We start from the raw sequence: 23,949 nt of genomic DNA on the forward strand, positions 1-23,949 counted from the left end.
GACTCCTCCATTCCTTGGGCAGCTGTGCCGCTGCATCACTGCTTTTTTGGAGATGAAATTGTTCCTAATATCCAACCTGAACCTCTCCTGGTTCAGCCATCACTCTCATCCTACATCATTGCAGGACTCATGTCAAACCCCAATCAAAGCATCCCTTCCATTCCAAAGCTCTTAATGCTTCCAACATGCAGAGGTGCAGCCATATCAGACCTCCTGCAACCAAAATATACAGGCAGATAGGAAGAAAGGGCAGCCCTCTGCTTTCTGTATTGACACAAATAAACACAGCAGCCTGCAGCCTGTTTGCAGGATGTGTTAAGAGAAAAATGGGCAGAGTACAAGAGCTGAGCCTGAATCAGGAAATTACCTTCCAAATTGAATTACGGAAATACAGAGCTTATTGAAAGGCAGGCAAATGGGTTCTGATATTTGCACAGTTTGGTGTCGCTGCTGTATGGTTCAGCACTGCAGGAGCACACAGATTAGCCTGCTGGAGCCCTGAGTGCAAAGCTTTCTGCATGGCCTTCCTCACGTGTTTCGTTCTTGTGCCGCTTTCCTGACCTGTCCCTTGCAGGAGGCTGAGCTCACCCTGCAGCACACCCAGAGATCTTTGCATTGTGTTTGCACCTGGGCAGAGCTAACACAAGCTGGAAATGCAGCTCTCTTGCATCGGGACGCAACAGCGAGCAGCAGGGCGTTGCACAACCTTCGCACCATGCACCTCCTTGCAGAAACCCTGCTATTTTGGTTTGGGGCCTCTCCTGCAGGGTTGATTACAGGTTGCAGAGTTGAGTCATAGGAGTGAGCAAAGCCTTGCAGCAGTCCCAGCGGTGTGGGTGCTAATAGTGTCAGCCTGGGCCTGGGATCGTGGTGTGGGGCAGCAGGAGAATCTGTGGTACGCTGCTGCGGTCAGTGGGAATTGTACTGGGATGCATGCAGCATCCTCTGCTTGCAGGCTTCCAGCTGCACAGCTTTCCAGACGTTGTGTCTGGCCAGATAGGGATGCAGGGTTTGCCGTCACCATGTTGTTAAATGGGACTAATTGATGGATTGGTTTTGGAGAAAAGCAAGGGAGGAGTGGAGGGCTGAAGGTCAGAGGAAGTCAGGGCTGTGCCCTGGTCTCTGTGCCTGGCTCTGTGTTTCAGGCACATCCTGACTCCGGATCTTGCCACATCCATGACAATCACAAAAGCTCCCTTGCTTTTCCTGCTTCCTGTCCCCAAATGCGGTTTCTAAGGGGGAAAAAAAAAAGAAAAAAGAGACAGAGACAAAGAAGTGTGAGCCACAGCACGGGTATAGAGTGCAGCTCAGGGGCTGCAGCTGGGATCCAGGAGCTGGGACCTGGAACCTAGGATGTAGGAGCTTGGAGCTGCTGCAGCCCCTTTCCCAGCAGCCCTGCATTGAGTTGTTAAGGAAACAGATTCCAAGCTGGCTGTTTCCAAGGAGTTCTTGCAAACAACATGAGGGAGGATGGGGATGAAGGAGAAGCAGAGTCTTCATCCCAGCAGTGCAGTGGTGGAGGAGCAGCTGGTCAGGCTTGCTTATTAGCAAGGAGAGAGCACCTGAATTATTTTTCAGGGAGGCAAATAAAGCACAGCAAGCACTTTAGCCCTTGGCTTTTGGTTGAGCCTTTAAGAGCCTCCTGCATGCTAATTCCTTGAACAAGGAGCTGGAAAACAGATTTTCAGGCCCACTTTCATGGTGCTTGCACGGACACCATGTGGAGCTTTTGGTTTCCTCCAGAAACAAGGGCTTGTCTGAAGCTGTGTGTCCACAAACTGGGGGCGTATGGAGCTCAGCTGCTTACCCTGCCTGCTCCTGGCTCTGAGCATCAACACAGCCCTGGAAATGTGATGGGAGGAGATGGAAGTGATTGGGAGGAGAGCTTCCCAGGAGGCTTCCATCAGCTTCAACCATTTTGCATGCATTAACCTTCAATAATTTGCAAGTGTAAAGAATAAAGCTACGGAATGATCTTCAGTAACTCAAAACTTTGGGTATTTTCACTGGAAGCCTGCATAGCTGGGCATTTGCAGGGCGTGTGGGACCTCAAAAAGTAAATCTAACTTCTTGGTTGTTCAAGAGGTGTTTCAGCAGCAAGCCATGGTCGTGAGCCCTCGGTCTTGCAGAGGAGATGCTGATTTGCCCTTGTCGTATGGAAATGCACCGAGCATCTCCGTTCTGCCCTCAATTTGGATGGGGTGTTGCTGGCAGAGCTGAGGACACACAGTAGGGAAAGGGCATCGTTTGGCTTTCACGAGTACTGAGAAAACCAGACAAAAACTCAGGAATTGTAATGAGCTGCTTTTATCTCTTCAAAAGGAGCAGAAAGAGGCATTTCCCTCCTGTGAAATTTTACCATCAGACTCTGTGCTAAAGAGTGTTATGTGAAAGAAAGTGCCGCTGCACGGCTATTGAACATGGCTTTAATAATAAACTGTGGTGAAGACAGAACTGGTTAATATCCTTTGAAGGAAATAGGAGCTTTTTGTGGCAAGGAACCATTTACTTTGGATTAAATCATAAAAAGTTTTTGACTGCAAAGAAAAGTCTGGAGATGGGGAATGGGATTTTCCTTCAGAAGCGAAGGTTTGTTTTCTGCTACAGCATATGTGGGCAGCAAATTCCTCTGTCTTCCTCTTTATTATTCCCCATTATGTTCCCTACCCTTCCGCCATGAAGCTTTGAAGTCTCATTTTTCAATATTGATATTTAACATTGCTCTAATAGAACGGGGCCAGCCCCATTAATCTCGGCGCAGTGGTGGGAAGAGGTTAACAAGCTGATTGGAGGCTGTATTTTTCTCCCCTCCCGGAGGAATTGGTTTAAGACCTTCGCAGGGAAGTATTTAATGTGTTTTCATTAAGTCAGTTTTTCTTTTTCCTGCTGTAGTTTTGCCTCCGGACGTGGCTCCAGCAGCGATGCTGCAGTGGGGCTGAAGGGAAGGGGTTGGAAACAGAGGGGCTAAAGGTGAGGGGTTGGAAACCAAAGGGTTTAAAGATGGCCACTGCAGTGCATCGTGTTTGTAACTGCTTGCAAAAGGAGGTGGATTTCAGTTATTTACACCCGGGGTGTTCTGGATCAGAACAAGGGTCTGGAGATGCCTCTGTGCACCGCTTGAAACCAATTTTGTTTTTTTAATATATATATTTTTTCCTCAGTTATTCTTAAAACTTGGCTTTTGAGGTGGGTGTTTGTGAAAGTCTCTGCACGGGAAATTGCATGGGAGAGCTTTCAGATGAGCGTTAGCACGGAAGCTGCGAGGCTGGTGGGCCACTGGTGGTTGTTCACATGGAAAACTCACAGCTTTTTGGATGCTGGGGTACAGATGTGCAGTCACATCTGCACGTCAGACCGTGAGCCTTCTGCACTCTGTGCTTTGTGCAATACCTCGCTGGGGCTTTCCGTGCTCAGAGCTGCAGTGAGCCCTTGTACCGATGCTGGACACCTGCCCTGTGCCACCTGCTGCCCAGATCTGCAGTCTCCCAGAGCTCCATTTCTCTGTTAGATGAAGTTGGCCTCTGGATTTAAACCTCCCGTGAGGAACGCAGGCAGATGCACAGATGTGGTGATTTTCTTCAGGACTCAAAGCTAAAAATAATAATGATTCATAAAAATGCTGTGAAAACGACCATTTTTTTTCTAGTGGATGGAGCAGGTAACATCCAATTTGCTGTGTGATTGAGCTGCCTCCACGTTTGGAGCTCTGTACAGATGACTTCTCTCAGCAAGCTGCAGTTTCATCCAGCGTCGTCGTTCAAAGCTGGTGTCTGCTGTGGCAAACTGGAGGGTGTTATCTGACAGCATGTTTGGCAGCTGTGATTGAAAAGAACTGATCTTGGGACTTACATTTACTTAAAAAAAAAACACCTTCAGACATAAGTGCCTCAGAGACGTGGGACCCAGCACTGCCTACCTGCCTGGGGTCTCTTGCTGGGTTTCCCCATGTGTTGCTCATTTGGGAGCAGGTCTTGACCAGTTCAGACCACTTGCTTATGCCCTCCCCAGTGTGCGTATTCAATGCAATCAGGGTTCGTTTCTTTTTTTTTTTCCCAACACATATGCAAGGAATGGTTTGGGCGCTGGGTGCTCTGTTCCCTCACCTGCCAGGGTCCCCAGATCTTTGCAGAGCATGCTACTTAGGCAGGGTTGTTGTCTTAGAGCAGCTGTGGAGCATCAGCTGAGCTCCCCCATGCCAGCAAGGGGGTCCCTGCTGCATGGTCAGGATGGCTCATGCTTCCTTTCAGTATGACTAACTCTTCGTGGTTAGGATGGCTAACATTTCATGGTCAGGATGGCTGATGTTTTATGGTTAGTATGGCAAACTCTTCGTTTTAGGATGGCTGATGGTTTATGGTCAGGATGGCTAATGTTTATGGTCAGGACGGCTAACTCTTCATGGTCAGAATGGCTCACGTTCCATGGTCAGGATGTCAAACTCTTGATGGTCAGGATGGTGAATTCTTCACGGACAAGATGGCTAATGCTTCATTGCAGGATGGTTAAAATTCAAGTCCTCCCACAGTTCCCACTCGCAGTCCTTCCCAGCTCAGTCCTGACCCATGCGTTCTCTGTGCCGCTGCCACTGCTTTCTTCTGTCTCAAAAAGAAAACCCCAAAGAACCGTTAGGCTGTGTCTGCGTCTTGGCAACTCGAACACGGGAACAGATTGTACTTCAAAAAAATGGCAAAGTTTCAAAATATTGTATTCTGTGAAGAAGAGACAAGGAAAATAAACTCCCCAAAGTGCAGATTTTATTTCACCAGAAGGCGGAGGGCTTTTAATATTTATTTGGGTTTGTCATCTTGCTACTTAGTTCTTCTGCTGACACCACTTGTGAACCACGGCAGGATTGAGTGCTGCGCAGTCTATTCTGATTCATGTTCAAATGAGGGTAATTTCCATTCGGTTCATTTATGCTCTCCTGGAGCCACCTGAGAGCAGCTCGTGAGGTATGACTGCAGCACCTGAGGCTGTGCAAGCAAATCCATCAAGGAAAAAAAAACAGAGGAAAAACAAAGCAAATATATACTTGCTTCCCTTATTATTTTGGTGGCTGCGTGCACATCACTGCAGCAGTGTGGATGGATGGATGGCCGATGTGCAGAAGTAGTGGTGTGCTAAGAGATGGCTGCGGAGTGTTTGCAGGAGAAGTTCTGGCTTATTCCCATGAGCAGAATGAGGATGAAAATACTGCTTTCCTTATGGAGGTGATTGTGTTGTTTGCTTTAACTGTAAGAGGATGCGGGCAGGTTTTGGAGGCAGAGGTGGGATGGGAGAATGGGAGACTGCCAGGGAACAGGGGTTGTTTGTTTGCACTGCAAGTCCTGTGTTTGTGAGATTCCTTTTTAAGCTAAAACATGACAACATCAAGAGCACCACTATGGATTTAGCATCCTGTTGGATCCGTGCACAACTCGGGTGAGAAATGGGACCTGACATAGCAGGGTCAGTTGTGCTCTGTTGTGCCTTCTGTGTGCAACTGGGAAATTGAGAAGTAAAAGGATCACAGAACAGCTCTGCGAGCTGTAGAAATTCCTGCACTTGCCTTCACATTTATTTGTACTTCCTTTCAGAGCAGCTCCTACCTCTTGGAAACCTCTTGGAAAAATGGAGAGCTGTTCCTCATGTTTCTGAGTGACCTTGCTTCTTTTAGTTTGCCTTTTCTGTGTTGGACCGGGAGCTCCCTGGAGCTCCTCTTGGTTTTGTTGTTGTTGTTTGGTTGGTCGGTTGGTTTTTTGCTTTGTAAGTTTGCTGCTCTGCAGATTTCTAGCAACAATAGCAAGTGTGCACGGCGGTTTCCCATGAATGCTTTTCCCACGAGGTGTCAGCTGGGCTGCAGCAGCCTGTCCCATCCTGGAATTGCTCTTTGCCAAGCGGAGCGAGCGTAGTCTTGTCTTTTGGAGCAAACAGACAAACAACAACAAATAAAAAGTTGGCAGTCTGCATTGACTAATTGCTTCAAAAAGGTCATTTTCAGAGCTGGGTGTTTGCACTTTGATCTAGCACCCCTCCAGCATTGGGATGCACACACTTCTGTCGACCTGGGCTTGTGTCAAGGGGAAAAACAAACTCAAACATGAAGGAGAGTGTTGAGAATAAGGAGTAAAACTCATGCTTAAAAGAAAGAGTAATTGATATAAATTGTTAGGTTGAAAATGTTTGATGCCTAAATTAGATGCCTGTGCCTTTTTGGGGGGCACATGGGGTTTTCTTACACACCCAAACAGCCAGAGGTTTACCTTGGGGTTTTGGTGACATGACTTATGTTTTCAGGTCATTCTATCCATGAATTCAAAACCCTGTGTTGAAGTGTGGCTGCATACGTTTAGTCATGAAAAGCTTCTTGTGTTTCTCTGTCTGCCTGGCTCTCGTGTCTGCCTGCTGGACTCCCTTTCCAGCAGAGGCTGCATTTGAACTGCTTCAGAGCTTGAGCTGCATCCAGCTCAGAATGGCTTGGCCGGTCAGCGTGAACAGAAACAAATGGCTTTGAAGCCTGCAAACTTCATTCTGCTGTATTTTTGCTGGGTTTGCATAACTTTAATGACCAAGAGGTGAAACGTCAGTTTGAACAGAGTCAGAATGTAGCTCTGGACGTTCAGATTCAATCTGAAAAAGGTTTCTAATCCTGCCGGCATTCACAGTTATATATCTGGAATGGTTTAAAATCGGCCTAAGAAACATTTGAAGGGATTCTACATGGGTAGGGCTGACGGAGGAGAAATACCTTTCTTTTTGCATTTTCACATGGGCTGCCTTTGCCAGAGCCCTTGCCTGTGTTCCATACCAAGTTGGCAGCCAGACCGTGCAGGTCTAAATGAAGCGTAGCTGAACAAAGGCACTTTATGTTTTGAACTCTGTGCCCTGAGTCTACACCACCAGCCTGGCCTGGCATTTATGTTAAATAAGGTCAACAAATATAGGCAAGCTGTATTTCGCAAATTAACCACCACCCTCCTCCCACCAAAAAAAAAAAAAAAAAAAAAAAAAAAAAAAATAAAGGCCTTTCTTTAATTCTGCCTCTTTCTTGTTTCATAGGCAAGAAGAGAAACCCTGGGCTGAAAATTCCTAAAGAAGCATTTGAGCAACCACAGACGAGCTCCACGTAAGTCACCCAAAGAGTAACAGGGAATAAAAAGCAAACCACGGGCCCCAGCTGCCTTCCAGTGTTTGTGGGAGTGCTGCTGGGGCTCATCCCTGCAGGACTGGGTAATAAGACCCTGCCTGAGGACAGTGCCTGGGTTCACTGTTAGAGAAGGCTGTAATTAGCAACACTTGTATTTTTGATGTAGCCCCATTGCACCCTGCCTGTCGCTGCCATGGTCTGTGTCTCATTTGCTGCTTCGTGATGTGCCCAGGGAAAGGAAAATATCATGGGCATCTGATCTTAACCCATGCGGCCCTTCTTCCACCCAGATTGATTTGGTCGAGGCATAGAACCACCTCTCTCCCTATCTATTCTGCCTTGAAAAAGAAAACACTGTGTTTTTATGGCAGTTTTTCCAGCTCCAAGCTGCCTGGCTTTCTTGATTCTTTAAGGACTGCCTTCTATCAGCCCATTACCTTGTACTGGTGATCAGAGCTCCATCCCTTTTTCCCTAAGGCAGTCCCCGGGCATTTTGGAGTAGCAGCCAGTGAATGCACAACATGAGAAAGCTGAGATCCCAATTTTTGCGTTCATTAGAGTGGGTCAGCTCAGATCCCATGCTGTATTCATGGCATGGGCAATGTTTTTGGCACAGACAATCAGTTCAGCATGCTGGAAACAAGGTGCTCCCTGAGAGCTCCACCCCTGGCAGTGCAGAGCTGACACCTTCCCTTCCCTGGGAGAAGGTGAAAGATGTGATGAGAAGCTGAGCCCTCCCCATCTTGCCTTTGCTATTTCTGGAAAGGATTAATGGAAACCAGCTTTTGCTTTTGACCTTTATACCCACTTAGTCCATATTTCATATGGGCTGACAGAGATTTGGTGCTTGTCACCTCGCTCGCCTTTCCTAGGACCAGGCTGCAGTCCCAGCCTGCTGGAGGAGCACATCCCACACAGGGTATGGATGTGAGGAATGCCAGCTCCAGCAGCTGCCTCCCTGACACCTTTTTAGGATGACTTTGAGGACCTTGGTTGCATCTGTTGATCCAACAAAGCTAAGAGACCCATTAGGTGTGAAGGCTGCTGGTTTGCTGTGCAGGGAGATAGCTTGAGGGTTGTAAATACTTGTTGAGGGAAAACAGGCCCTTTAAGGAACATTTCACATCTTTTTTCTCTCCTGCAGGCCACCCAGGGATCTAGACTCTAAAGCCTGCATCTCTATTGGCGAGGAGGTAAGCTTGGGGGTTGTGGTGAGGAGGAGACCTTTGGGGACTGGTGACCCTCCTTGTCCAGGCAGGCTGCTGCTGGCATTGCTTCCTACTTAACTGCAGCCAAAATAGGGCAGGTTGGCACACCCCAGCAATTTACATGTGCAGCCCTGGGGCAGCTGCAGAACAGCCTGCTGGTGGTCCTTGCTACTGACCATGCTCCAAGTGTTCACCCATCACTCCTGGGTCCCATTTGTGTTTTCCACCTTGGAAATTCCTGCCCTGACTTGGATAAGGTGCAGCTAATCCCCTGGAAATATCCATTACAATCCAAGGGACTGCTAGCAGCGGATTTTACTCTCCTTTGCGTCTGCTTTGCTGATTTAAAGCCTTCATCCAAATTACTTCCCTTTGCTAATACTAGAGGCCTTCTCCTCGAGAGTCTTAACTTAGGGTAGATCTTCCTGTCCTGGAAGTGAAATCTTCTGACAGCATGGAAACCCGTCCACCTGATGCTATAAAAACACAGCAGGAAAAAAAAAAAAAAACATCCCAAACCAAGGACAGCTATTTTGATACGAGAAAATGGCCCAGCAGCATTCAGCAAAACGCTTTACAGCCGGGCAATAAATTTATTAGGTGCAAAAGATAGGCCTCAGTGTCAGCGAGTTAATTTATGAAGTGAAATACTAATGCAGAGGTGTTTTATGTTGTCTATCTTTGGATGCTTTTCTTTCATTTTGGATCTGGTATTTTCCCTGGCATGGGGAGGAGCTGGGAGGTGGACAAGAGTGTGAGATGCCTCTGGAGCACAGCGGTGCAACCCAAGGCAGAGCAATGCTTCTGCTGGAGCTGCATGAAAATCCCTGCTTCCTGCGGTCCCAGGAAAGGGGAACATCCATCCCAGCCCTCCCTGTGCTCTGTGCGTGGAAGCAGAGAGGCAGTCTTCTAAAACACAACACTTGGGCTTTCTTATGGATGCAGATCTGTGGCTATCTCAGAGAAGCCAATGTGCCATGGCTTGAATTTCCCACGGACCTATCACTTATTTGTCCAGCCAGTTCCTTTAGGATGCGCTCCCCTCTTCCTACACTCACCCCAATCCCTGGAGAAATCCACTTTCCCCTTCTCCCTTTAAACTTCCCTGCTAATTGGAAGAACTCGGAGCACGTCAAAGAGCTTTCCTGGAGAGGGTCCCATGGAACAGTAGCAGCAGTGTCAGGCAGTCAGCGATGCTTAAATCAAGCAGAAATATTGAGGAGGGCTCCTTGTGCAGGGGATGTAGCCTGAGCACAGTAACACAGTGTATGGGCCCTTGCAGGCACGGGTCGGACTGCAGGATTTTTCTGCTGCGCAGGCAAAAAACGGTGTGGGATTATGCGCTGTGAATCAGTTCATTATAACCCGCTTCTTTCTGTAGGATGATTGACTGATGTGGTGGTGCGTTCAGCAAACAGAATGGCTGGTTTTAGTAGTGAGAGCATATTTTAAAGATCCAAAAATAATAATAAGCAAAAAAAATAAAATAAGAAGAAATAGGGCTGCTGCACAATATCACAGCAGAAGGGAGAAGGGCAGGTTAAAATGCAAGGCTCCAAACAAAGTTATCCTTTGTGTAAGGCCAGCAGAAGGAGACCTCCAAGGCTAGACAAAATAAATCCTTTGTGGTTTACAATCGGGGCACACTCGGCTAGCTTTTGGGCCATCTGCAGGCCTGAAGAAATAAGCCTTGAAACAAATCAGGGATGCTTCCTTGAGTGTTTGGGGGAGGAGGAGGAGGGAGGAAATGTAAAAAAAGAAATAGGAAAACTGAAGGTGATTCCAGGCGGGAGGCTGCTGGGGGGTTTTCCATCCCATGTCCTAACGCGTGGGGAGGCTGCAGGTGAAGGGTGGGAGCATGCAGGCGGCATCCCACCAAGGAGTGCTCCTTCCTGCATCTACCCCAGAGCTCTGCTAATTACTGTGAAGTCGTTAACCCTCCATACAGCTGCTGGGGGCCATGGTTTTGTTTGTAGCCTCATGGAGCAGATGGGGAGGTTCCCAGTTGAGATGAATTTACGTGCTCAGGGTTAGGTTGTAGGGCAATGATGCTCCTTGCAGCCACCTTCTTGCTAATGGCTTTCTCCCCACAGAACTTTGAGGTGAAAGCTGATGACCTGGAGCCCATCTCTGAGCTGGGACGAGGTGCATACGGGGTGGTGGAGAAGATGCGGCACATGCCTAGCGGGCAGATCATGGCAGTGAAGGTAGAGTGAGCCTCCATGCTTTCTGTGTGTGTTGTACGCATGCCTGGACCAATTCTTTCCAATTGGAATCTTCTTTCTTCTCAGGGGCAAGGAGTGCTGATTCATACATTCAGTAGATTCGGGCCCCATTTAACAAAAAATTGGGTGTGCTGAAGAAGAATGATACATAATGTAGCTCAAGCATCACGGTTCATCTGGGTAGCAACAAGTCTGTCTTTGCTAGGATTCTAGAAGCAATTTGCCATCATTTCTTTAAAGTATGCATGTATTTTTCTAACAAACCTCAATTCAGACCTCTGCACAGTGCTTACAAAGAAGACTGTACTGTAAATTCAGTTGCATAAGATCATTTTCTTCAGCTGGTACTGTTTTAGTTTCTTTGGAATGGGGAATTTTTGTTTGCTTTTTTTTTTTCTCCACATTTTGTCTGCTGCAGTGGGGTCTTGGTTCACGACAGGTTTGTTGATGCTATTATGAAAAGTTTTCATAACAGCAGCTTTGACTCATAAGCCTGCAGCTGAAGGAAATAGTCATGGGAAAATTTGTACCTTGGGAAAGGCCAATTTTTACAGGACTGAGATTTAGCTCAAATTTCCTTTCAGAATAAGAAAAAAGGCGAAAAAAAAGATGCAGAACTGGAAGCTATGAGCAAACTGAAAGGAAGTTCTTAGCTCCTCTGTTGCGACTAAACCTTGCTGTTGATGCTGGGATGTGTCTCAGGGCCTCCATGCTCTGCATTTTCTTTTCTTGTTCACCATACTGCAAAAGATCTCTTTGAGAATGATGGAAGAAGATATGGCAAGGACATTCGGGCTATTGCATCTGCAGAACTAAATAGAATCATAGAATCTTAGAATTACAGAGTCATTAAGGTAGCAAAAGACAACTCAGAGCATCTAGTTCAACCGTCAACCCATAACAACTATGCCCACTAAGCCATGTTTAATTCCATCATTATTGATCTTGAGCTGCTTTAATCAAGAAGCCTAAATGCATGTGTGATGTGTGCTGAGCCCATTCGTAGTGCTTCCCTACTGAGGGGCTGCAGGTGTTCCACACAGATGACATCTCTTCCCTGGATGACTGGGAAGTGCCCACATGCCAAACCATGAGGAGCACATGGCCTTGGGCTCTGAGAATGATGCCATCTTATCCCAAAGTCCGGTGTTGGAATAGATGTGCACTACAGCTCCAAAAGTCACAGCTTTCCACCAGCCTAGAATTTGATTTCCTCCTCCCTTCTCCTCTCTTAAGTCACAGCTGTTGTAGAGTCTTTTGGTTGTTGTAAAAATGGGTGACTTTTGTAGGGAAGAGCAAAACCACCTGCATTTTGAACTGAGGTGAGGAGACCTCTTCATCCACCTTCTGTGGCATTTGGGTGGCTGTGCTTGGGATGTGCCAATGACAGAGGTGTGACAAAGGGTAAAGGCGTGATGTCAAGACATGGTGGTCTGCCTGGACACCACCAGCTACAGCAGCATGGTGCAGAGATGCTGCCAGCCAATGCTGAAATGCTTTGTGTTCCAGCGCATCCGAGCCACGGTGAACAGCCAAGAGCAGAAGAGGTTATTGATGGATCTGGATATCTCCATGAGGACAGTAGATTGCCCCTTCACCGTCACTTTCTATGGAGCACTTTTCCGAGAGGTATGGCACCCTGCAAATTGAATATGCTGGATCCTCTTCCAGGCTCTGAATTGCCTGGGCTTGCTCCACATGCAAGGGTTTAAACTAGATATGAGGTATGGTAGGATTGGAATTTGCTCAACCTTGAGCTGAAGGTCTTTAATTTACTCTTATTTGGTGAGCAGAGAGGGGCTTGGTGCTGAATGTGTGTGGTGGGGATGCCCAGGTGCCAATGATGCTGATCTACAGCTTGATCTCTTAGTGTTAATATTGTCCTGAATTGTCCTTGATTTCCTCCACATGGAGTTAAAATATGGAAAGCAAGAAGTGCAAGATTTATTGAAGAGGTTTAAGTGCAGCTCTGCAGAGCTGAATGTTTCCCGACTGGGCATTTGCAGAGTGACCTGAGCATGTAAGGAACCTCAGTCCTGATAACTTTCAGGACTCCTAAATTACAGAGGCTCTGCTTTGGGAAGAGACAGCAGAAAATGAACTTTAAATGGTAGGGAAGGTGGATGGCACTTAATTCCAGCTGGGGAGACGAGAAGGGGAATGCCCAGTTCAGTTTCGCTGAATGACTTTTAGATGACAGAGAAAGAGGCAAACAGAACAGCAAAGGAGGACAGCGCTGAAGATGATGATTGCACGTGAAAGGAAAGGGTGATCCATTCCATAGGCAGATATCTGCTTTTTTTATCCTCCAGGGAGACGTGTGGATTTGCATGGAGCTGATGGATACCTCACTGGACAAATTTTACAAGCACGTCATTGACAAAGGCCTGACGATTCCTGAGGACATCTTAGGGAAAATAGCCGTCTCTGTGAGTATGAGCAGGGCGAGGAGGGAAGGAAAAGGATGTTTCTTTTCTGAGCCAAGTCCTGCATCACCAGCCTCCCAGCAGTGTTTGCACTGGGCAAGGTCCACAGGCCAGCCCATATGGACGTTTCTAGGTGGCTTCCAGTATTTGGTCTTGGGTGATGTCATTTATGAGCCATAAATACCCCCCAAATGTGCCTGTGCACACTGCCTCTAAGAGGCGGCACAGTATTGGGTGTGGGGATGACCCCACAGCTCCTCTACCTTCCCATTAGGATTCTGACACTCTGGGAAATCCCTGGGTGCCTGCTGTCACCTCAGGGTGCAGGACACAGGAGAGATGTAGCTCCTTCCCTCCAGGCAGGTCCAGTGAGGATGGGGGGGAAGGCAGTCAGCATTGCCTCCCCACCGCAGTGCTACCAGCTGTGATTCACTCTAGATTTGTTCTTTCAGATTGTAAAAGCACTAGAACATCTACACAGTAAGCTCTCCGTGATCCACAGAGGTAAGAGCCAGGCTGTGCTGCTGTTTGTCTGTCCCATCAGCCTCCTGAGGGCTGGCCTCGCAGCCGGGCGCAGGGCTCCCAAAGTACCCCAGATGCTCTCTTTTATGACTAGCAAAAGCCACGTCAGAAGAAATGTCTGCTGATTTGCTCTTTAAAAACTCCAACCTGGAGCTGGAGCTGGAGCGGAGAAGTGGGCTCCAGCCTGATTGTGTTGGCAGAGAAAGAGCTGTTTGCTCTGGATTACGTTTCCTTAATCCGTGGTCTGAATCCACGGTGTGCTTCACTACTTCTGCAAAATTAAAGCAGACTTTTCCTTCTGACTTTGCTGTGCTCTGGATCAGGCTTTGTGCAGGCCTCTCCATTCTGGTAGTGACTTAACCATCCCCATCCCCTTCTGTGGGCTTCCCCAAACACTAGCTGGGCAGTGTGTTCCCTACTTAACATAGAATCATAGAACATAGCTTCATGTGAACTCTTGAATATTCTCTTTAAGCATTTCTCTTTTTGCATCTCATGGATGCCATGAAAGAAAGAAATTTGCAGCGTTGCTGCTTGATCCCTTTCTTTCTAAAGAATCATTTTCAATTTATCATGAGGAGGAAAAAGCCCTCTCTAGAGTGTGACTGCTGGGCCAAGGGGTGTCCAAAGGGAACAGTTCAGCTCCAACAAGTGGTTGTGTTCTGTAGATACTGCATGTGGCTGGAGGTTGAGCTCTGCCTTCTGTGTCGTTTGCAGTGGGTGGAAAAATGCTGCTCAGCTTCTGGATTTCTGTTTGCTTGTTTGATTTCCACTGAAAACCATCTTATTTTGAGATAATAACAGATGGGTGAGAATCTCAGCTACCTGAGGCTTTTGTTGGCAAAACACTGATGAGAGAGTGGTTGTTAATAATCTGTAATCCACTCAATTCTGAAGAGCAGGACACAAAGCAGCTTCTGGTCTCCTTTTCAGCTCTTCTTTTTCATAGTTTATCACGTGTAGGTAGATGACCTTGTTGCAGAAGTGACCTCTTCTTTCTGGGTGTCAAGATTGTTCCCTTCTGAGGATCAGACCTGGGGTGAGAGAAGATAGAAGGGCTGTGTTGGGCTTATAAATCAGATCAGCAAAAGGACTTTGTGCTGAAATTCCATCTAGGAGTAGCCCAGGCAGGGAGGATTCCCCACTGCGTAGGAAAGCCCCTGTACTCCAAGCCGGATATCACTTTTGGGTTCTTTCTGTGCCTTAATTTCCCTTGCTGATGGTGATTATAACCACCTTCATGAGAATTATGCAAACACGAAGGCACCAAGGATTACAAGGCCGTGATGGGAAGTAGATAAATCTGGCAGTAATAAATAGCTGAGATGCTTGCCTGATTTCCATAAGGTGTGGAGCACCCACACGCCTGCTGCTGTTAACACTGCCTTCAAGCTTGGGATCTTTAAATTTAGAGGCCACTTCTGAAATCTTGATCCTCATCTCAGTTTACTGCTTCCTTCTTCTACTGCGACCCTCACTGCTCTTCACCCTCTCCTGTCTGCCTGTCATCCCTGCCCTGTGGGTTTTCCTTGTCCTGACACGAGAGCAGCTTCACTTGGAGGCTCAGCAGTGCTCCAGCCTTGCACAGACATTCCCTAGAGATGTCTTCAGCTCTGCAGAGCTGTTCCCTGTGAGCGCTCTGATGTCCGTGGTCATCCCTGGCTTGCTGGAATATAATGGCTGTGTACAGGGTTTCTTCTCACCTCCCCAAACCAGTGAGAGGAGTATGCAAGTGAAAGGACACACGCAGGACATACAATAGGCCCATGAGTCAGTCACCTGGATGTGCAGTCCCTGCAGCCAGCTGGGCTTCTGCTGTTGTGTGCAATGCTGGGGTTTGCGTGGGCACCTTTGGTGCCCTCTGCTGATAGGAAGCTCTTTGGCTTTTTTGGCTTGGCTCAGCCACCCATGCGTGACAGTGACTGTGGTATGTGTTCCTTCTTGCAGATGTAAAGCCCTCTAACGTGTTGATCAATACGCAGGGGCAGGTGAAAATGTGCGATTTTGGGATTAGCGGTTACCTCGTTGACTCTGTTGCTAAAACCATGGATGCAGGATGCAAACCCTACATGGCTGTAAGTTGAGATGCTGAAAAGCTGCATGTGCAAGCTGCTGTGGGACAGCCAGAGGAACATGAGCCTGGGTGTCAGGTCGTCCTAAAGGGGGAAGGATCAGCCACCAGCCTGTCCTGGGGCCTCGTTTTGGAAGACATATCCCTGAAACTGCTTGTGAAGGAGCAGAGATAGAGGTCAATCTCACAGGTCAAATCAGGTCTCCTGGGCACAGCTTCCTGCTGCCTTATTGCCTCCCCATGACCTTGGGAAGTCTCTGTAATTACTCCCTGTTGCACTTTTGCAGTTTGCCCTTTTGGGGATAACAGTACTCTCCTGGGAGGAAAACACTCCTTTGGACTTGCTTTCTATGGAGTGGATGCACAGAGTGAGCTCAGTCCTGAGGAACTGAGGCTCATCACTCCTTTTTGTGCCAGATGTGCCGCATCACTTGCATCACCCCATTCCCTGGTGCAGGTACCAAGTGTTTCTGTTGACCCATTTCACTGCTGCCCCTACTGACAAAGATGTAGGGCTGCATCTGGTGCCACAGTGGCCAAGGGAGCAAGCTGCAGCATAGGCTATGTGGCACTGGCCTGACATCTCTGAAAGACCTCTCTGAGGTCAGAGAGCCCTGGGTGCAGGCACTGCACTGGGTCCGTCCCTCTTTCTTAACTGCTTTACATCTCTTTGCAGCCTGAAAGAATTAACCCGGAGTTGAACCAGAAGGGGTACAGCGTCAAATCTGATATCTGGAGCCTGGGGATCACGATGGTAGGGGGATCACAATGGTAGGGAAATCTGGGGCTTGCAGCAGTGCTGGAGGCTTGGCTGTGCTTTGTGTATTTATTTTCCTCCCCATATCTCCCTGACACTGATGGCAGTGGTTCCCTGGGAATGTGATAGGGTGGGAAGGGGTACACAGCTCCACAAGATACCACTAAGTATGTGGTAGGGTCAAGGGTAAGGGGGATGGAGCTGCTTTGCAAAATCCTTGCTGCTTTGGATGCACTGGCATGGCAGGACTGGCCCCCAGGGATGTCCAGCCGTTGGCCAACCACTGAGTGTCCAACCTGTGGCTGTCCTTGCAACATGCCACCCTGATGGGGACAGCTGTGCTGTGGTGGCTGCAGGCAGCCGGGAGATGGCAGCATGGGCTAAGGCAACAGCATCCATCAGTGCAGCAGGTTGGATTCCAATCTGAAACAGCACTCCCAGCACTGAGCGCTTAGTAAAGTCTTCTTGGAGGAGGAGGCATTGGGTGTTGATGATACATTTTGCACACCAGGAAAAGCAGTGTTTAGGGGGAGGCCATCAGTTGCCTTTTTATAGCACAGGTACCCTTTGCAATATGGCTTTGTTGTTTGTTTTTGTTTTTAACTTGAAACCTCTCCCCAGTGACATGCAACAGGATGGCAGTGGGGAGGACTGAATTTGGAGGCTGCTGGGTCTCCTCAGGACTTCCTTATATACTGGGGGATGTAAAATGCAAGATGTGATGCCTTGTAGCCTGGTGGGGTGATGAGATGCCACGTGTTTATACAGAGCCAAACCATGGGTGTTGTGGGTGCATGGGTGGGAGCACAGGCTGTCCAAATCTATGGGGTGGCAGTGGGGTGTCCTGCAGGGCTGAGGTTGGGTGCTGTCTCCCCAGATCGAGCTGGCCATCCTGCGCTTTCCCTATGACTCCTGGGGGACGCCCTTCCAGCAGCTCAAGCAGGTGGTGGAGGAGCCGTCGCCGCAGCTCCCGGCGGACAAGTTCTCAGCAGAATTCGTCGATTTTACCTCGCAATGGTAAACAAACCACCCTTCACCCTCTCCCCTGGCCCTGCAGGTCCCAGCCAGCTGAGGCTGAGGAAGGCAGGTGCTGTCCCCATCCCCGCATCAAGGGGATAGCCTGATGGTTGTGGACCATAACCTCTCAGGGTAAGGGCTGTGCCTTCACACCTGCAGGATCGGGGCTGAGCTGCGCTGAGCCTTGGCACTGGGCTGGGACTGCGCGTCCTTGGTGTGATGGTGGTGGCTGCGATGGCCTTGCCGGCTTAAGGACCGGGCTCAGCCTTTTAGAGGACACGGGAGGAAGGGATTAAGGAGGATTTCTCAGCTGGTTGTCTCTGTATGAGCAGCACAGGGTTAGCAATGGAGAACAGGAAAGGTGAGCAGAGCCCAGAAATGGCCGTGTCCTCCTGCCACCCTGCTCCAGAGGGAAGCAGCACCGAGGGCAGGCACAGCACAGAGCTTGCCCCGTGATGGCCCCATCCACGGCCATCCCGCTACCGGGGCCCTCCGGCTGCTGCTCTGTTTTCCCCAGGATTCAGAGCTGGAAGCAGCAGGAGAATTTGGCTGCGTCGTAGGAAAAGGGCTGGAGCAGATGAGCGCTGTCTGGAGGCCGGCAGCGCTGCGTGAAAGCTCAGGCTCTCCCAGCACCCGAGGAGACTCACAGCTGCCCTCGTCGTATGGTTCACAGAGAGCTGGCAGCAGCCCCACGGCTCCTGACTGCTTCTCCCTCCAGCTTCCCTGGAAACCGCCTGGGAGGCATTTGTATTTTCCAGGCACTGCAGTGCCATCCGCTGCTTGCCAAGTTGGCAGGTGGATGGTGGTTTGCGGGGCAGCCAAGAAAGGACGGCAGATCGACAAATACAGAAATGTGAGCCTGTTCCTGAGCTGCCAGTGTCAGGGCCTGGAGCCCAGCAGGCTCTGCTGTGACCCAGGAAGGGGATTATCAGCCACTCCTGCCTGGGAACTTTAAGTACCGACACTCGGATTCTTTGGAGTCTTGTCCAAACATGTTTTCGAGGTCCCTGTATTGGTCTGCACCAACCCACACTGGGGAATACCTGCACACACCCACACTGCTCTGTGTCTCTGGGAGGTGGGAGCTGGCTTGGAAAAACCCCTCTTGCAGAATGCCCACCATTTTTTCAAGACCCACGCTGGGATTTTGGACCAGCTGCCTATCTCCCGTGCTGCTGGCTCACTGCTTGTTATTGCTAAGTTGCCTGTTTGTGCCAGGCAGGCTTTTCTTCCCCACTGAATGGAGGCATATTTTGCATTTGCAAGCATGGTTTCTTGCAGATATTGCCTTGGGCTGATTTAGGAACAAGAAATTCTCTGCTGTTTATGGTGGTTGCAGTGAGAAGAATGACCCTGCTGAGCAGCACTTATATCTTGAAAGCTCGTGCTCTGTGGGGCATATGGCTTTTCCTCTCTTTGCAAATCCTACCATCTAGGATCACTGAAGGCCCCTCAGCTCAGTAGAGTTGCATGGAATCAGGAGAGCACTTTGGTTGTGGACTGTAGTGGTTTTGTGCTGTCTGACAGCAGACCATGTCATTTCAAGTCAGTGTATGAGGACTGGTTTAAGGCTATCTGCAGTTCAACAGGTGGCAGAGTGAACTGCACCATATGCTGTGTGGGGTGATGCAGCTCTCATGACCTGTAGCTAATGCAGGGAAGTTCCTGGGACATCTGAGCTAGCATCAGATCCAAATACGCTCTTTGTTCCCAAAGATTTACATGGGTATCAGTAAAGTATCAACAAATTTCCTGGTATTAGTAACCTGGGAATAAGGGTTTTGTTTGTAGAGGGTCTAAATTAAGAGGACTATACCCAAATCCTGCTTCTGAACACGCCCAACCTTGAAATGCACCTTAGCATCTCAGCTTGGGTTGCTTTTCAGCCCAGAGGATGTGACACATCCCGTACCTCCAGTTCGTCGATATTGGCACGTATCGTTACTAGGTTCCTCTGTTCATTCACAACATGACACTGAACACGAGCCCACTACACACAGCAAGCAGGAAATATCTATTCAGTGTGTGTACTCTGCTTCCTCTGGGCTCCGTCAAATCCCAGCAGAGGAGCAACTTATCATCACCGAGGTTCTCACTTTTGTTTTGCTCAGTGTGACACCTTTTCCCCGCCACCGACGTGTACGTGTGTGAAGATCTTTTCAAGTTGCTCCAAGTGTCTTTCCCCTAAATACACTGTCAGGAAGTGAGCAGCGATTACGTCCTGTCTTTTAAAAACTATTTTCTGCAGGAGGGAAACCAAAATAACTTCCAGCTACAACTCTCCAGAGCCATCTGTTGTAGGAGAGGAGAAAAAAAGGATGTCCCATGTAACCGTCCCCATTGATAACAGCGGGCTGATAAACAAATAGTTGTACATGTGCTTTGGAGCCACTCGGTCGCCACTCCCAATCAAAGGTTGCAGCCATACCTGTAGCAGCTGACCTACTGGATGGTACCCAAAAAACCAATTGTATCTGTCCCCAGCAATTGGCAGAGCATTAACTGTTGTGAAGTGTCTGCAGACCCAGGGCCTAGAGCACTGGTGTGTGTTTGTTGCAGGTGTCCTCAATGGCTAAGCTGTTTGCTTAGTGTATGGATAAGTGGCTGAACTTACTCTACAGGGACTTGAAGCCTTGCTTTTGTCACAGTGTGATCTTATGGGCTTGCTTAACTATCATGCAGCGTGTAACAATGAGCAATTTTCTTTTTTTTCTTTTCATTAAAGCTTGAAGAAGAATTCCAAAGAGCGGCCAACATATCCAGAGCTTATGGTGAGTATGCCTGGATTAAACGGTGTATTGGTTCAGAGCTGAGGTGGGTTGTAATGAAATGCTGAACTCAGGGTTTCCAAAAGTGGCTTGTGATTTGGGATGCTCAGCATCTCAATTTTCATAACAGAAATGAGGATGCTGGCACTTCAGTGTCTTGGGAAGGTGCTGCAAGACAGTGATGCTCTTGGAGGTGTCAATCAAGTGCTATTCCAGTCAGACCAGTGGAGAAAAAGTGTAAAACAGTGATTTGCTAAGGGATAAGAACGAGGCTGCAGAGAATCACTTAGCAAGGGTAAAGTCCTCCTCTTGGGTTTGTGTGATGGCTTCAAACACTGAAGCCAAGTGCTTACAACATGAGGGCTGCAGGAATGGAGCGGTCTCTTGAGCTCTCCTGTCATGGTGTGTTGGGAGAGGAAACTTTGGACAGAGTGATTTCTGAATGTTAGGGACAGACACAAGTCTGTGACTAATAATTCCGGTTATTGAGTTTTGTCTGCTGCTTAGAGACTGTGAGCATATCTAGGGAGGAGGAATAACTGAGGAAGAAGATGCTGATAAAGGCTCACAACGAAGGAAATGTAGAGCAGTGCAGGGCTACGAAGTCAGATGCACTTAACTGCAGAGGAACTTCCAGCAGTGCAGACATTGACGTAACTCAGTCAGCTCTGGGCTGGAGCTGGCACAGGATGGTCTGTGCTGAGGTTTTTCTGCCAGGGCTCCACAGCTTCATGGCCTGTCTCTCTCCTGATGTTGTGGTATTGATCCTGGTGCTGCTAAAAGCTGACCAAAAGCAGGGGAGCTTGGGAAGCCAGTGTTTCACTCAGGCATCTCGTCTCTTTTTCACTGTCATCTGATTGACAGCTAAAGGCTGGAAAGTGCCTAACTTTGTGCCCTGGGTATTGGTGTCTCCTGCCCTTAGGATGTGCATTGTGTCACCCAGGGGGTGACATCCCCAGCCTCACTGCTGCTCTGCTTGAAGTTGTTGGGACCTCCATGGTGCAAAGGTGCCAGGGTTGAAAGTGTTCTCTGGCTGCAAGACATGCCAGAAATCGACGCACCTTTCAAAAGTGAATTGGAAGCAATAAATAATTCCAGTGGCATTTTTTGCTGGGCCCTGTAATGCAGTTTTTCTATATATAGAACTATTTACACACAGTTTGCCCAAATACTGGTTTCAAACAAAAGGAGGCTTGAGTTTTACGTTGTTTTCTTTTTTTCTGTTTGTTTTTGTTTTTTTAATTACTATTGAATAAACACATACATACTTTAAGTGTACTTCTGAACTTTGCCAAATGGCCTTTTATCAAAAGGTTCACCAGCTCAGCTCTGTCTGTTGCAGCATTAATACCCATTGGCAAGCGAGTGCATTTCTATTGAATTAGGTTCTTGGATCACCTCTCCAGAGTATCTCAATGCTGTGGTATTTTATGGCTGACATGAATGTTGTGAGGTCCTGTGGTTGAGGGTTGCTGTTCTGTTGTGTTTTTTTTTTTTAATCCCTCCTCTCTCTGTTATGGCATTAAGTTGTGGTACTGGATTGGACTTGCCATTTAGACCAAGACTGCTCCCTTGCTTTCCTGTGGAATTGAGGTTTCTCATGGAAAATATGACTCTGTGCTATCTTGAGCATCAGGAAAACTGATACGGATGCTTAATCTCATTTAAAAAACCACTTCCCCAGGTGAAGTGGAGCATGAAACTACTGCAGGACTCCTCCCCGGTGGTCTGCACGTTGCAGGCAGCACTTCCCACCACCACGGGGGGGGTTTGTGCTGTAACTAGACTCAGACATTGCAGAGGGGTTGGGTTCACAGACAGACAGGGCTGGAGGGCACTGCTGCCACTCATGTCTTGGGTGTGGGTGCATCTGGGCTGTGGTGGCACTGCTTTAGGTGTGAGTTAGCTGGAGTGTGAAAGCAGTGGCATCTCGATAGGATAATCATACAGCAGGCCATTTGGGTCATTTCTCTGAATAACATTGAGAGTTATTCAGGACGTTTAATTCCCGTGACTGTCTGACCCAGGGAGACCTTAAATTATGTCTGAATCCTTACCACAACCCCTTTCAGTTCTATTTCCCACGTAACTGCGCTTCCTCTTCCTTGCTGCTGTGCCTTTGGCTTGTTTTCTGGCTGCTCAGAGCTGCCTCTTTGGTTGCTGGATAACTTTGCTCTCAAGCCCACCTTGGAAAGTCTCCTTTCTCTGCCCCTCTTCTCCCTCCACTTGTCCGCTGCCATAGATGTTTGACATAGCCAGTTCTCACGGACTGGGGTGATGGCAGCTTTAGAAAACCCTACAAACCCCAAAATATCTTTAAAAATCCGTCTTGAGTGCAGAGAGTTGGGAATCAAACCAAGCTCCCCCAGGCTGTGTATGGGAAGCACAGCTATGTTTTACACAGAGCCGGGGTTGCCTGCAAGCCCTGCAGGGCCCCAGCTGCCATTTGGTTCTCTTTAACACTCTCAATACAAATAAATACAATTAACTGCCAAGACAGTGGGTGTCAAAGAGTGTTTTGGTGATTTCAGGTGGAAGCTGGCTTTGACTGATGCATTGCAGGCCCTGGTACAAAGTGAGTTGCTGGTGCTAGCAGAAAGGAGCTTCTGGGGGTATTCAGTTGTGTACTTTAATCCTTCCACATATTTTTCCATTTGCGCCGAAATGCAGGCAGGATTTTCTGGCAGGATGTCTTCCCATGTTGGTCACGATTAAGTAGTTAAACATACAGCTGGGGATGGCTTTCCAGCCAGGATGGCTTTCCTCTCTGCGGCATTTAGGGGTAAGGTAGCCATCTCCTGCTGTGAGAATGAGCAATTGCAGGGAAGAAATGAGACTCAAAAGTCACCAGAGGGTAAATACACAGATAAAGCAGGAAGCTGAGGGAAAACCCACTGCAGTCAGCCTTCCTGCGAGGTTTTCCCTTGCTCCCAGGCTGCTGGGCACGACGTGCTAGAGATGTTGTTCAGTACTCTCTGTTGCTTCAAGAGCAGCCCAGGTCAGCCCTCCTGGGCAGGGCAAGGTGGAGAGAGAGAATGCCAGAGCGTGGCACAAATCCACAGCCTTTGTGAAGCCTCCTAGAAGTGTCTCAGCTGTAAAACGTGGAAAGCCCAATATTATTGTAGAGTCATAGAAGCATTAAGGTTGGAAAAGACCTCTAAGATCAAGTGCAACCTCAGCCCACCCCCACTGTGTCCACTGAGCATATCCCTCAGTGCCACATCCAGGTTCTGCAACACCTGTAGGGGCAGTGACCCCAGCACTCCCTGGGCAGCTGTGCCAGTGCATCGCCACTCTTTCGGAGAAAAGTTTCCTAATATCCAGCCTGAAAATGATGCTTGCAACAGACTGTTTGCCACCGACTGTCTGAAAAGATGTTAGATTCGGTCCTCAGCATTGTGAATAATAAACTTTTCTGTTTGTTTTTTTTTCTTTTTTTCTTTTTTTTTCCCACTCTTCTTCTCTTCCCAGCAACATCCTTTCTTCACCCTGCACGAATCCAAAGAGACAGACGTCGCCTCTTTTGTCAAACTCATCCTGGGAGACTGAGAACTGGACTTTGTATGAATTGCCCTTCTGTGGACTGGTGGGTGCAGGGGAGGGGCGCGTGGCAGGACTTGTCATGGAAGCACCAACAGAAAGTCGCCGTGTTTTGTTTTGTTTTGTTTTTATTCTGAGAAACCCCCCACCTCGCCGAAGTTTTTAAAAGGGTTCTTTGGTATCCATAGTGACATAGAACGAGCTGGTTAGTGAAATGAATTTTAATAAGGTTGGTAACCTTGAAACAAAAGCAAAACAACGACAGCAACAACAAAAAATTAAGAGTGAT

General features: G+C 48.3%; 1 protein-coding gene across 1 annotated transcript in view; it reads left to right on the plus strand.

The window, feature by feature from the left end:
- MAP2K6 (mitogen-activated protein kinase kinase 6) overlaps nt 1-23,669 on the plus strand; it is a gene marked incomplete at both ends in the record, with an annotated part of 35,602 nt that extends 11,933 nt beyond the window's left edge. The window contains 11 exons of the mRNA XM_079544132.1: nt 7,039-7,105; nt 8,271-8,319; nt 10,428-10,541; nt 12,069-12,188; nt 12,872-12,988; nt 13,438-13,489; nt 15,455-15,582; nt 16,255-16,332; nt 17,213-17,352; nt 20,078-20,123; nt 23,592-23,669. Of these exons, the coding sequence (XP_079400258.1) occupies nt 7,039-7,105; nt 8,271-8,319; nt 10,428-10,541; nt 12,069-12,188; nt 12,872-12,988; nt 13,438-13,489; nt 15,455-15,582; nt 16,255-16,332; nt 17,213-17,352; nt 20,078-20,123; nt 23,592-23,669 (989 nt within the window). The remainder of the gene's footprint in view (nt 1-7,038; nt 7,106-8,270; nt 8,320-10,427; nt 10,542-12,068; nt 12,189-12,871; nt 12,989-13,437; nt 13,490-15,454; nt 15,583-16,254; nt 16,333-17,212; nt 17,353-20,077; nt 20,124-23,591) is intronic.
- Between the last annotated feature and the right edge of the window lie 280 nt (nt 23,670-23,949).

Source organism: Tetrao urogallus, assembly GCF_951394365.1.
Source record: "Tetrao urogallus genome assembly, chromosome: 18".
Lineage (NCBI taxonomy): Eukaryota > Metazoa > Chordata > Aves > Galliformes > Phasianidae > Tetrao > Tetrao urogallus.